The sequence below is a fragment of the Arachis duranensis genome, chromosome 4 (genome assembly GCF_000817695.3).
Source record: "Arachis duranensis cultivar V14167 chromosome 4, aradu.V14167.gnm2.J7QH, whole genome shotgun sequence".
NCBI classification, from domain to species: domain Eukaryota; kingdom Viridiplantae; phylum Streptophyta; class Magnoliopsida; order Fabales; family Fabaceae; genus Arachis; species Arachis duranensis.
The window spans coordinates 21139595-21154187 of NC_029775.3; the positions used below are offsets into that span (position 1 = coordinate 21139595).

Consider the following 14593-nt stretch of genomic DNA (forward strand, 5'->3'; position numbering starts at 1 on the left):
CTTCTCTTTTCGTTTTCTATCTGACGACTGACGGTGCATTGGATAAATATAAAGGGTATATACTTTCATAATAATTTTATTAAAATTAAAAAGAAAATAGCTCAAATCGTATATATGTGAAAGCTCATAAAAATACTTCTATTTGTGAGAGGAGTGTTTAATTTAATTGTATAAGTAAGGAGAAATTTAGGTCATGAAATCTTATAATTAACATTAGTCAAAATTAAAACATAAAATTATATATGTAGTAATTTTTTAAATTGATTGTTTGATTTTTCCATATCTTTTAATATTAACCCTACATCTATAAACATGAGTGAAAATCAAAGAAAATACTCATGCGGCAATCAAGTGTACACATCAAATGAATAAAAAAAATACAGCACAATACATAGTGCCCTCCAATTTAACAAAGCCTATATATATGTACTAAATATAGACCAATCAATTTTTTAGTGCAACCTTTTGTGAGAAAAAAAACCTGCTATTAGATTAATAGATACAAAAAGTATATGTATCATTGATTATCTCTACAAAATTTATGGTAATCGAAAAGCATTTGATATAGTTTTGATATAATTCATAATCAACGTGAATAATAAATATTTAACAAATTCAATTAGAGAATTATTTTATAACTTAAATGATATAATTTTTCTATACTCATTTAAAGGTTGTGGGTTAGAAATTTTTTTATTTTTGGTAAAAAAATGTATATAAATATAAATTGTACATAGATATAGATGTGGGACTCTTCAGAGAGTTTTGGAATTAAATTTAAATCCAAACATAATAGTTAATAAAAAGTATAAAAAAATATTATAAAAAATTTATATAATTATTTAATTATAACGAATCGATCAGTTTAATTGGTAATTCAATTGTTGAATTAATGATTCAATAATAAAGTATTTTGATTAGATGAATTATCGATTTAATTCTGATAATTATGTTTAGATGATGAAATTATAATTAGAAAATAAAAATAAAATATTGAGGAGGGATTATATTCTTCTGTCAGGAAACATGTGGGGTTAGGTTTGTAGAGGTCATTAACTCATGCAGCCATGCAGGTTTGAACAAAGACTCCATTCTCTTTCTTCAAGAGATTTGGGGGGACAACAAAATAATATCCCAAATTTCTTCACTTGCATTTGATAGCTCTTCGTAAAAGAAGCTCCATTTAAGATAGTGAAAAAACCTTTTGTGTTTTTATGTTCAGATCAAATTCTTTGATTTCGGACTTGTTGATTGTTTTTATTAATTAATTACATATTTGGCATCTACGGTGTGATTTGGAAGTTTTTTTTTTCGCAAAAATATTATTTGTACAATAAATCACTAAAATTAATTATCATGTATTTTTATATAAATATATATATAATTTAATTTATTTTTAATATATATTTTGTATTTTAATATACATTATACATTAATAATTGATTTTGATATACACCTAACATTATGGTTCTATAAATTGGACTGGATTGAACAGACCAATCGAACCGGTCCGATCAAGAACGGAAAGTTTTTGCGATTCAGTTCATCAGAAGAAACCGCCATTTCAAAACTGCATAAAAACCGTTGAACCGGCCGGTCGAATCTGGATCCGGCCGGTTTATATGAAACGTTGCCGTTTTATGCTTCGGTTTGTAAAAAAAAAGACAATCTGATTCCTTCCTTGTTCCAGCGACCCAGCTCCTTTCCCTTTTAATCTCTCTGATATGTTCTACCCAAATAGAGCCTTGATTTGACTAATTTGATTGTGTATGATTAAACCTTGTTACTTTATGAAAGAATCAACTACTTAACATTCTGGAGTCTTAATTTTCTTGTACCAGAGACAATATTTTATATATACCCAATATAATTTTCTTTGCTTTTGTGATTCTGTTTTCTTCTATGAATCAATGTTTATTTGAAGGTAGCTTGTTAGGTTCTCTATTTTGTTTGATTGTGATGTATTTTACTTGGTGTTAGTATTTTGTGATACTATGGAACAGACAGAATGTATTAGATTGAGCTGAAAGTAGGGTTATATTTGGAAGATGGAATAGTCATTCATGTTTGGATGTTTGTATTAGAGGTAGCCAAAAATTAATTTTGATTTATTGATGCCCACAGGTTTTGAAGTTATCATGTGCTCTGGCACTTGTGTAATTTGATGATTGCCTGTTACTGCTACTTTGAATGTTCATTTCAGCGTGTGATACTTCTATTGGGTTTAGGGTTGACATTTGAATTAGGTTTTCTTGTCTTTTCTTTTTTAAAAACTCAAATGTCAGAAAATAACTGACCTATATGGGTATGATTGCTGGAAATTGTTGAAAACAACTGCAATTAAACTTTGTGTTGAAATGATTATATTATATTGTTTTAAGTTTATCTGTCAATTGTGGCGATGGTTAGCCTTTATGTTTGTGAATTTGAACTTGATGGATGATTATATAATGTACTTCTTGGTAGTAACATTTTTGTTTATTGAACAAAATTGAACTGATCACTGATTATCTATATTTCACTCATTTAGTATATATTAGTTGAATGAGTCAGTTTATTTTAGAATTTGAGGGAGCTGAAATTTGATAATAATATATCACAAAATAGAATTCATTTGAGAATTTGAGGTATAATAATAACAAAAATTTTGTAACAGTTCTTGTCATGAGTTTCACAAAAAAAATTGTTGTACATTGTGCTTTATAAGAATTGTTAGGTTTACTATATGGATTCTCATGAATATCATAGCTAGCTACCCAAAGATTTAATAATTGCTTATTCATCATCTTATCATACATGTTCTAGTTTTCCCTTCTATAAATGTGTATATGGTTGCTTCCATAAACAGGAAGAGAAAGGTCCCCAAATTTGATTTATAAATTTTATTATAAAATAATTTTTTTGTTAGATTACGGTTAAACTGATTAAACTAATAAATCAGTAACTAAAACGGTTCGATAATCGGTCTAATTTTTAGAACCTTGCCTAACATAGATATTTTTGTAGTGAACAAGTTGGCTTATATAAAACGTAAATTTATCGTTTTAAAAATACATCATATTTCATTTTTCCAATAAACAAAAAGTTTAACAATGAAAGTGAAAAGTTAAAATGAAATTCACTAAATAATTATTAAATACTATTCTTATCTATAAATCTTTTAATATTAATAAATTTATCTATAAATAAATAAAATTAAATTTTATATTCATAAAAAATTGAATAAACTATAATTTTTACTAATAAAAATTAGAATATTGATAAGCCTATTCATAAATAAATTAATATTTAATATTTTTGTCACACGTAAATAATTTTATTTATACACAAATAGATTTATCAGTATTTTAGGTTTTTATATATGAAAATAATGGTTTACTCAATAAATAAACAATCAATGAATTTTTACTTGCCTAGCTTCAATCCCTTTCTCCTATTGCACGCGGAAATTTGATTATCATTTTCACATTGTTCTAATAAATAATAATGATCCCCACACATATACAAGTCAAAGTTCTGAAAATTCAAATATCTGTCTTTCTCTATTATTGGAACTATGGAATTAAATTAGGTAATTGCTATGATACGCTAAAAGTGTTTGTCTAATTTATTAAAAAGAGTTAAAAATTAATATTTAATTTTAAAAATATAAAAATAAATAATTATTAAATATTTAAAAATTGCCATAAAAAAATATGTTAAGCAAAAATTAGACACCATAGAATTCACCATTAAATTATTAAGTTAGAACTTGTAACCAGCTACAGCTGATTGAACCTTATTCTAAATTACTCGCCCTTCTTCTTTTAGGTGATTGAAAAATAGTTCATTTTTAGATTCTATTTATTAATTAAAGGATGTCACGTTCTTTATTAATTAAATAAATGTTAATTTTCTATTTTATTATATTTTTATATAAATAATTAAAATAAAAAAACCTATTAATAAAGTTAATTATATATTTTTTTTAATTTTCAAATGAACTACATATACTTTTTAAAAAAAAAACACAAAAATTTACTCTCAGGTTTTGTTCTGAGGGTTACCTAAAACGTTAATTTGGGTCCGAACGTGTGGTCCAGATTCCTTTGTGTGGTAGCGTCCGACTTGATATGCCGAGGTGTCACCTGTCTGAGTTCCTCGTAAGGAGGTGGGAGTGGTACCTACAAAACACTTCGATGTTTAAGCCAGCAAGGGTCTTGGCAGTTTAGGTCTAACGAGACTTAAGTATACCTGAGGGTTGTTGGCAGTTTAGGTCTATAGGTGATGAGCAAGGGTCTTGGCAGTTTAGGTCTATAGGTGATGAGCCAATAACCACCATTGGAGTAGTTTCACTTCTGGTGGTGGATAACCGTCCCTTTATCTTAGGATTGTTGAGATCTCTCTTTTAAAAGTGGGTGAGAGATATTAGGGATAAGTTATAACTCCTTCAGGGGGAGGTATCACCATGTGGCGTTCTATTCGACCTCTTAAGAGGTCGGTCGTATGGTGGATGCTTTTTAAGCTTTTATATGCTTTTGGGCATGGCTTATGTTTTTGGGTCAGGTATGAACAGTGCCCCTACTTGAGTTTGATCTTTTTGCTTAAGTCGGATTCAAGTATGAATGAAGTCGGATCTTTTCAAGTAAGTTTCTGCGTTCAATTCGGAAAACAAATGTGATTTCAGAATGCCAACCGTTGTGCCTGTTGACTTTTTCTTTTGGACACGCAAGATGCGATTATGTTTGTAACCGTGCACGTCATTTAATGAGGAGGGTTTTTTACATTTTTGCTCCTTGGGTATTTAAATACTCCTTCCCTTTTCTCTTCCTTCCTTTTCGTCTCTCTGTTCCTTCTGTGAAACTCGAGCCCTTTCGTTCTCTCCAACCCTTTCCTTTTCCTTCAAACCTCCCTTGCATTGAGATCTTGCTCTTTCTCTGAAGAGCCTTGAAGAACGTGGGGCATTTGAGGAAACTTGCTTGCTGCTCCAATCACGCTGTTGGACTCCTTAAATTTCTTCGAAAAAAGGTTAGTTTCCTGTAGTGTTTTTCATTGTTTTTGGTTTTCTCAAAGGTTAGCCTTTCTTGTGTTTGTGTAGTATTTCTTGTGTGGTGTTTCTTTGTCACCTTGAAGGACCTTTGTATGATCGTAGATTCTTTGGTGGTAGGTCTCTGTTTGTTGATGAAGCTATTTCTGTTTCAACTTCTTTGTTGATTGGTTTATTATTTTTGTTGTTATGATATTGCCATGGTCTTCTTCGTGTAGAAAGATGCTCGTAAATGATATTTGTTGTGACTGCTTTCAACACATTGTCATTTTCCAAAAATACTTTCTCGTGTTTGTTGAAAGTTATAATCTGTGAAAAGGGGTTCCTTTAATTTACAATTGGTAGTGACAGCTTCTTTTTCCATAATATGGGTATATATTTCTAAATGTCTTCACTCAACTGTTTCCAAAATGTCTTCAAAGATTCTTGAGGATCTGTTAAAATGGGTAAACTCTTTGGTTCTTTGTGCGATTTCTATGGTAGATAGCGTTTTTGCAGATGAGTTTCGCAAATACCATAGGATTTGTAGTTCTAGGTATGACGAGGTGAAATATGAGTTAGTTACCCCTGACCCTAAAGACCGAGTTTGCTTTGGACGAGTTGCTGATTCGGAGTCGCATTTTATTTTCATGTATGATTGTCTTTTTACCCACCTTGGGGTGGTATTTCCTTTTTCCGATTTTGAAATTGAAGTTTTGTCTTACTGTAAAGTTGCTCCTTCCCAGCTACACCCGAATTCTTGGGAGTTTATGAAGATTTATCAACTCATAAGTCGCGAACTCGACTTTTCAATTTCTTTGAAAATATTTTTTTATTTGTTTCATCTTACAAAACTCTTTAGTGCAGCCTCGAATAAGCAATAGTGGGTATCCTTCCGAGCTATTCAAGGTCAAAAAGTTTTTTCCATTTTTGACGAGTCGTTCCATGATTTTAAGAACTTCTTTTTTAAAGTCCGCACTTCTGAGGGCCACCATCCCTTCTTTCTGAGTGAAAATAATGAGCCCCGTTTCCAGTTGTACTGGTTAGAGGTAGTCCCTATTGAGAAATATAATCTAATAGACTTGGATGAGGTCAAGGAGGCTGGCTATAGTCGAGTTCTTCTGAGAGGCTTGGGGACGGGCTCCAAACCTTGACTCTAAAAAATTCTTTCTCGGAACTCTGAGTTATGTCTGTAGCGAGCTAGCTAGTCTTTACTGCTATTTCATAGACAACTGCTCGTTTTCCCGACTTGTTTGTTGATGTCTCTTATTCTTTTTTGCAGAAAAATGAAAAGTAGTTCCAAAGCTTACCAGAAGGTTTAAGAAGCCAAGAGGAACGCCCGAGCTCGAGCTGCTTAGTAACAGGAGAGCGACAAGTCGGCTATCCCTTCTTCGACTAAGTCTGATTCGGGTGCCTCTTCTCAAGGCAAGTCGGTAAACCCTCTTCCTCCTCCTCCACCTTCTCCTTCTCCTCCTTCTCTAGTCCTTACACCTCTAGTTCCTCCCTTCTCATAACCAAGTTCTAAGAAGAGGAAGACCTCAGAATCCGACGCTCTCAATATCTATGACACTGGGTTTGATGGGGTGAAGTTTTGTGAGAAATATATCCTTCCTCATAACTTTATTGCTATGGATGATGCTTCTATCAAAAACCACCTCTAGGTCTTAATCCGAGGTGAAATCTGAACTGTTGGGGTATGCTCCACTTTGCTGAAAGAGTTGGAGAGGACTCCTTTAAATACTACTCAACATTCTTTGGAGTTCCTTTGGGCCGAGGTGGCCACTCTTCGAGAGGCAGAGAAGGGGTTGTTGGAGGAGAAGGTGAGTTTGGAAGCCGAGATTTTTAAAGCTCGTGATCCAGAAAGACAATCTGCGACTTCCTGTGCTCTGGCTGAGGGGTTATTGAAGAAGGCTGAGGAGAATTATGTCATAATTTTTGGGGAGAACTTGGAGTTGAAAAAGCAAATGGAGCAACTTAGGGAGGAATATGTTGACTTGGAGGAGTTAGTCGCTGAGGGCAGAGGAGATGTTTGAGATTTTAAAGAATCAAGGTCGGGTTATTGCTCCCGACTTGGACTTGTCTCCTCTTCATCCTGACAAGATTGTAGTTGACGAGAATTCTCTCCGTCCTGCCATCCTACCGACTCTGAGCTCAAGACTGTCGAACAACGCTTGGTTGAGTCTCTTCCCTAAGAAGTCGTCGCTCCCGGGGTTGTGGTTTCGAGTTCCTCTCAGCCAGAGGAGATTCTTCTGACTCCCTCCATTAAACCTGACTCTTCTGCAGCCGAAGACCAAAATCCTCTGATTGGCCCCGTTTAAGACTTTGATTAAGGCCCGGCTTGTGGGTCCTTTTATAAATATTTCTATTATGGTTTGACTCTGGTCTTTTGAAAAGGATCTTAATAACTTTATTTTGTTATCATTTTGTAGATATTAGTCCTTTTTTATAGGACTTCAACGACTTTTTCTTTTGCTATGAGTAGTTATAATTGCCTTTTTTAATATGCTTGCTTGCATGTCAGATAACTCGTCTGCTTGTGAGGCTTTTGTGAAATCCTTTAATAAGTATCATTTAGATTTTTTAAAGGTTTTTTCCATTACTTAGTTTGAAAATCTAATTTGTTTTGTTATTGAATCGTTTTCGTAACTTAGGTTATTTTTGCAATGCATTTTATTCTACTCGGAGGCTTTCTGACTTATAAGTCGTTTTGTTCCGAGTTTATATGATCGTCGTTTATAACCTCTTTACACCGACTTGTACCTCGTCGCTTTATCTTGCCAACCATGTAGGTCGGGCAACAGATTTTTGTGCTTTTTCGAGCTTAAGTCAATATGTATCATAGAAAACAGTAATGGAATAGATTGAAAGAGGCATTATTATTGATGAAGTGTAGTTTACAAAACGTACTTTGCTACTAAGGGGATAACTTTCTCGCCCTTAGTCCCCACTTTGATGCCTCATTAAAACCCCCTTCAGGAAAACCCTTCTCGGGAAAAAAAACTGTGAAGTTGAGAAAAAGAGTACATCAGGAAGTAAGGTGCGCTTCTAGCTATAATATCTCTTCAAATTGCATGCGTGCCACGACCTTTGGAGCTTAGCTCCATTCAAGTCGAACAATTTGTAATAGCCTTTTTCCAAGACTTCGGCTACCTTGAAAGGTTCCTTCCAGTTTGCAGCGAGCTTTCTTTCGCCCGACTTGTTTACCCCGATGTCATTTCTTATCAGGACCAAGTCGTTTGTGGCAAAGTTTCTCTGTACGACCTTTTTATTATATCTGGCCGACATACTTTGCTTCAACGCTGCTTCTCTTATCTGGGCTTGTTCTCAGACTTTTGGGAGGAGTTCGAGTTCTTTTTTGGCTTGGATATTCCCGATCTCATCATAGAATCTCACCCTTGGACTTTGTTCATTGACCTCTATTGGGATCATAACTTCTATTCCATATGCAAGTCGGAAGGGTGCTTCCCCGGTCGTGGAATGAGGTGTTGTTCAGTAAGTCCATAGTACTTGTGGGAGCTCCTCTACCCAAGCTCCCTTGGCATCCTGCAACCACTTCTTTAATCCAGCTAATATAACTTTATTGGCTGCTTCGACTTGTCCATTAGCTTGGGGATGTTCTACTGATGTGAATTGAGGCTTAATCTTCATGCTGGCTACTAAGTTCCTGAAGGTAGAATCGGTGAAATCTGTACTATTATCTGTGGTAATGGAGTGAAGGACTCCGAACCGAGTAATGATATTCTTGTATAAGAATTTCTGACTTCTTTAAGCTGTGATAGTAGCCAGTGGTTCTGCTTCTATCCACTTGGTGAAGTAATCCACTCCCACAATGGGGTGCTTAACCTGTCCAGGGACTTGGAGAAAAGGTCTGAGTAGGCTTAATTTCCACTTCATAAAAGGCCATGGAAAGGTTATGCTAATGAGCTCTTTAGGGGGAGCAAAATGAAAGTTGGCATGCATCTGGCAAGGCTAACACTTTCTGACAAAGTCGGTCGCATCCTTTTGCAATGTCGGCCAGAAGAATCCGGCTCGGACTACCTTCCTAGCTAGAGATCGTGCTCTGAGGTGGTTTCCACAGATGCCATTGTATACTTCTTCCAAAACTTCTTCAGTTCTACAAGTCGGAACACATTTCAGCAGAGGTGTGGATACCCCCCTTTAGTAAAGGACATTTTGTACCAAGGTGTAGTTCTTGGCTTCCCTCTAAAATCTCTTGGCTTCCTTCTGCTCCTCGGAAAGGATGTCAAATTTTAGGTATTCGATAAGGGGTGTCATCCATCCGAGGTTTAAGCCGGAGACAGGTAGGATGTCTGATTTGTTATCTGACTTTAAAACTGAGGGCTCCTTAAGTGTCTCATGTATCAGACTTCTGTTATTTTCCACAGGCTTGGTGCTTGCCAACTTAGAAAGGGCATCTGCTCTACTATTAAGTTCCCGAGTTATATGTCAGACCTCGGTATCAAAAAATTGTTGAAGGTGCTCAAGCGTTTTCTCCAAGTATATCTTCATATTTGGATCTTTTTCTTGGTACTCTCCATTGATTTGTGAAGTTACTATCTAAGCATCACTAAAAACTATCACTTTGGTTGCCCCAACTTCTTTGGCGAGTTTCAGTCCTACTGATAAATCCCATTTTTAGGGTTTATCTTGTGATAAATTTAGAGAATTTTGTTAACTTTTTCTCACATTTACTCAATGAAATAGCATGGTTTTATGATTGTCTCCTAATTTGTGCTTAAATGTGAAAACATGCTTTTCGACCCTTGATTTGATAATTTTAATCTTCCTTTGATTCCACTAGATGCCTTGACGTGTTTGCTAGTTATTTCAGATTGAAAAAGGCTAGGAATGGATCAAAGGAGTGAAGAGAAAGTATGCAAAGTGGAGAAATCATGAAAAGCCAAAGATTTAGGATACGTCCATGGATGCGCACGCGCACTAGACGCATACGCGCGGATTGTAAAAACCCCATGGATGCGCACGCGTGCTGTACGCGTACGCATCGGCACTGGCACGTGATTTTTAAGTGAAATTGTGCCTAGCGAATTCACAAAGGCTGTGGGGCCCAGTTTGGAACCAACTTTGGTGCCAAAATGCTTAAAAGGACCAAAGATTGAAAAGGAATGCATCTTGGAACATTAGGAGTTTTAGATCTAGTTTTAGAGTTAATTTTCTAGAGAGAGAAGCTCTATCTTCTCTCTAGAATTAAGATTAGGTTTAGGTTAGAATTTCTTAGATCTAGGCTTTAATCTTTTCTTTCATTTTCTTCTACCTTTCAATTCTATGTTGCTACATCTTGTTCTTCTATTCTCTTGTTGTAATTTCTTCTATTTTGTTTCTATACTTTGTAGTTGATCTACTCTTGTTCTTCTTATTTTCTTTTAATGCAATTTGAGATAATTCATGTTAATTTTGATTTCTTTGCTTGTTGTTGTTATTCCTTTGTAATTAATTGTTGTTAGAATTCATTGTTGTTGTCAATCTACTATGCTTTCCTTTTATGCCTTCTAAGTGTTTGATAAAATGCTTAGGAGGATGTTAGAGTAGAATTTTATGTTCTTTGCTTGAGATGATAACTTAGGAACTCTTGAGTTACTAACGTCCAAGTAATTGATGATTGGTAGCCATTGACTCTAGTTCTCACTAATTCAATTGGTGAATAGCTAGGACTTATGAACTTGGAATGATATAGCTCATTTGAACTTCCTTTATTAGTTAAAGGATGATTTCATGGGATTGATCCTTGCAATTATCATGTTGTGATTAGTGATAGGGATAGAGATTCTTCACCACCATACCTTGCCAAGACCGCTTTATCATTTGATTTCCATTGCAATTTACTTTTCTCGTTTCTTATCCAAAACCCCCCCAAAATATACAACTCATAACCAATAACAAGAACACTACCATGCAATTCCTTTGAGAGACGACCCGAGGTTTAAATACTTCGGTTATTAGATTTATTAGGGGTTTGTACTTGTGACAAACAAATTTTTGTATGAAAGGGTTATTGTTGGTTTAGAAACTATACTAGTAACGAGATTTCATTTGTGAAATTCTAGACCATACAAAAATCTGTTCATCACCTGCAATCAGGGATTTATACTCGGCCTAGTTATTGGAAGCAGGAAATTCAAATTTCAAAGAAGCCTCTATTTAAGTTCCTTCTTTATTGAACAGTATGATACCCGCACCACTTCCGACCTTATTGGAAGATCCATCTACATAGAGGTTCCAGGTCGCGGAAGTTTTAGTCTTATCACTTGTATATTTCGCTATGAAGTCGGTGAGACATTGGGCTTTAATGGTTGTTTGAGTTTTATACCTTAGGTCAAACTCGGATAGTTCTATATCCCATTGTACCATTCAAACTACTATGTCTGTCTTCTGGAGTATCTGCTTCATGGGTTGATTCGTCCGGACCCTTATAGTGTGCGCCTGAAAATAAGATCGGAGTCTCCTTGATGCCATAATTAAGGCGTATGAAAATTTTTCTATTTTTAGATACCTTAACTCTGGCCCTTGTAAAACTTTACTAGTGAAATAAATGGGATGTTGGCCAACCTCATCTTCTCGTATCAGTGCTGATGCTACTGCCTTCTCAGCGACAGCTAGGTACAACACCAGCTCTTCTCCCGTTTCTGGCCGGGTAAGGATGGGTGGTTCACTTTAGAATTTCTTGAATTCTTGAAAGGCCTCTTCACATTCAGAGGTCAAATCAAATTGGCATCCCTTTCTAAGTAGTGAAAAAAGTGGCAAGGACCTCAAGGCCGATCCTGCCAAAAATCTGGACAATGCTGCAAGTCGACCGTTCAGCTGTTGAACTTCTTTTAAACGAGTTGGACTCCTCATTTCTGAGATTACTTTACACTTGTCGGGGTTAGCCTCAATTTCCCTTTGTGTGAGCATAAATCCTAAGAATTTTTCTGCCTTTACTGCAAAGGTGCATTTGGTGGGATTTAGTCTCATCCCATATCTTCTTATAGTGCCGAAGACTGTAAGAGGTTGGACAGAAGACTGGCCTCATCCTTGGTTTTTACTAACATGTCATCCACATATACCTCCATTAAGTTTCCAAGGTAAGGTTTAAACATCTTGTTCATCAACCTTTGATATGTGGACCCTGCATTTTTTAATCCAAAAGGCATGACCATGTAACAATAATTCGCTCTGGGTGTGATGAATGATGTCTTCTCCTTATCCAACTTTTGTATCGGGATTTGATTGTATCCCGAGTAGGCATCCATGAATGATAGGTATTGGTATCCCGAGGAGGAATCTACCAGAGCATCGATATTGGGCAGGGGATATGGGTCCTTCGGATAAGCTTTGTTGAGATCAGTATAATCGACACACATCCTCCATTTCCCATTTTTTTACCAGTACCACATTTGCTAACCATGTCAGATATTTGACTTCCCTGATGAATCTGGCTTCAAGTAGAGCTTGAACTTGTTCCTCGACCACTTGAGCTCGCTCCGGTCTGAGCTTATGCCACCTTTGTTGGACTGGTCGGGACCCGGGGTAGACAGCCAGCTTGTGCGTCATGAGCTCGGGGTCTGTTCTGGGCATATCGGCAGTCTTCCAAGCGAAGAGGTCGGAATTATTCTGTAGGAGTTGTACGATTTCCTTCTTCAATTCTGTTCTTATATTAACTCCTATGTTAGTATTCTTTCCGACTTCTTTCCCAATTTGGACTTCTTCTATTTTCCCTTCAGGCTGTGGTCGTGGCTTTTCTCTTCCTCGTACTCCTCCGAGCCTCGTAAGTTCAAGCTTTCATTATAAAATTTTCTTGCCAGTTTTTATCTCCCTTGATGGTAGAAATTCCTTCCTGTGTTGGAAATTTTATGCAGAGGTGAGGAGTAGAAACAACAGCTCCTAGCCGATTTAGTGTTGTCCTGCCAATTAGAGCATTTTAGGCTGAAGGGGCATCGACAACAATGTAGTCAATATTTAGGATTTTTGACTTCAATCCATTTCCAAAGGTAGTATATAGGGAAATAAACCCTAGTGGCCTAATCGACATATCTCTTAGTCCAAAAAGGGTATCCAGATAGGACTTCAATTCTTTTTCTTCCAACCCTAACTTGTCGAATGCAGGCTTAAACAGTATGTCGGCTGAGCTTCCCTGGTCCACCAAAGTCCTATGTAGATTTGCATTAGAAAGTATCATAGTAATTACCATGGGATCATCATGCCCCGGTGTAATTCCCTGTGCGTCCTCTTTTGTAAAAGAAATGATAAGGAGATCAGGAGTCTCTCCTCCGACGTAGTAGACCTCTTTCAAGTATCTCTTTCAAGACGACTTGATCACTCCTCCACCAGCAAAACCTCATGCTATCATGTGAACATGTCGCTCTGGAGTTTGTGGGGGCTGACCTCTTCGGCTGACTTCTTCATCATCTCTCTTCCTCTTTCCATGACCGTTCGATCTTTCCATGAGATATCTATCTAACCGACCTTCCCTGACCAGTTTTTCTATCACATTTTTTAAGTCATAACAGTCATTTTCTGGAGTGCCCATACAGCTTATGGTACTTGCAGTACTCATTGCGGCTTCCCCCTTTGTTATTTTTGATCGGCCGCGCCGGGGGGGAGGGGGCTTCTCGGTGTGACAGATTTCCCTATAGACATCCACGAGAGAAACTCGTAGCGGGGTGTAATTGTGATACCACCTAGGTTTCTCCGAGTTGTATTCTTCTTTCTTCTTAGGCTCTTTTTCTTTTTCTCGTGCTATGTGAGGGTTCCCTAGTCGCCAGTTCGGATCTCGCAACCTGGTTTTTTCTTCCATATTGATGTACTTTTTAGCTCGTTCTTGTACGTCGCTCAAGGAAGTCAGGTGCCTCTTTGAAATAGACTGGAAAAAGGGGCCTTCTCGGAGGCCATTAACTAGTCCCATTATTATTGCCTCAGTGGATAAGTTCTGGATTTCTAAACATGCGTTGTTGAATCTCTTCATGTAGTCTCTGAGGGACTCGCCGACCTCCTGTTTGACTCCGAATAGACTGGGCGCGTGCTTGACCTTCTCTTTCTGAATTGAAAATTGTGTAAGGAATTTTCGTGCAAGGTCATCGAAACTGGTAACTGACCTAGGTGGCAGGCTGTCAAACCATTTCATGGCCGACTTTGTCAAGGTTGTCGGGAAGGCCTTGCAGCGAGTAGCATTAGAGGCGTCAGCTAAGTACATCCGACTTTTGAAGTTGCTTAGATGGTGTCACGGGTCAGTGGTCCCATCATATAGATGCATGTCTGGGCTTTTAAAGTTTCTAGAAACTCTATCCCTCATGATGTCTTCGATGAAAGGATCTTCTTCTCCTAACGGGGAGTTTTCCCGAGTTGTATGTGAGCTCTTCTCTCGGATGTCAGATTCCAGCTTTGTGAGCTTTTCCTACAGCTCTCTTCGTCATTTGATTTCTATTTTCAGGTTTCTCTCTGCTTTCTATTATCGTTCTAACTCATGTTCTAGTTGTTCAAGTCGGCCATGATGTCCCTGTAGCAGTCTAATGAAGTCAATAGAATGTGGTTGTTATTCTTCTTCCGGGTGACGAACCTCGGAGGGGATCCTTCTGCTGTGATGACCTTCTGAAG

The 14593-nt window shown here is 36.7% G+C and overlaps 1 protein-coding gene across 1 annotated transcript in view; it reads right to left on the reverse strand.

The window, feature by feature from the left end:
* Window positions 1-14192, reverse strand: part of LOC107483716 (uncharacterized) — a 16789-nt gene extending 2597 nt beyond the window's left edge. Inside the window, exon 1 of the mRNA XM_016104326.1 lies at window positions 13385-14192. Coding sequence (XP_015959812.1) covers window positions 13385-14192 — 808 coding nt within the window. The remainder of the gene's footprint in view (window positions 1-13384) is intronic.
* Between the last annotated feature and the right edge of the window lie 401 nt (window positions 14193-14593).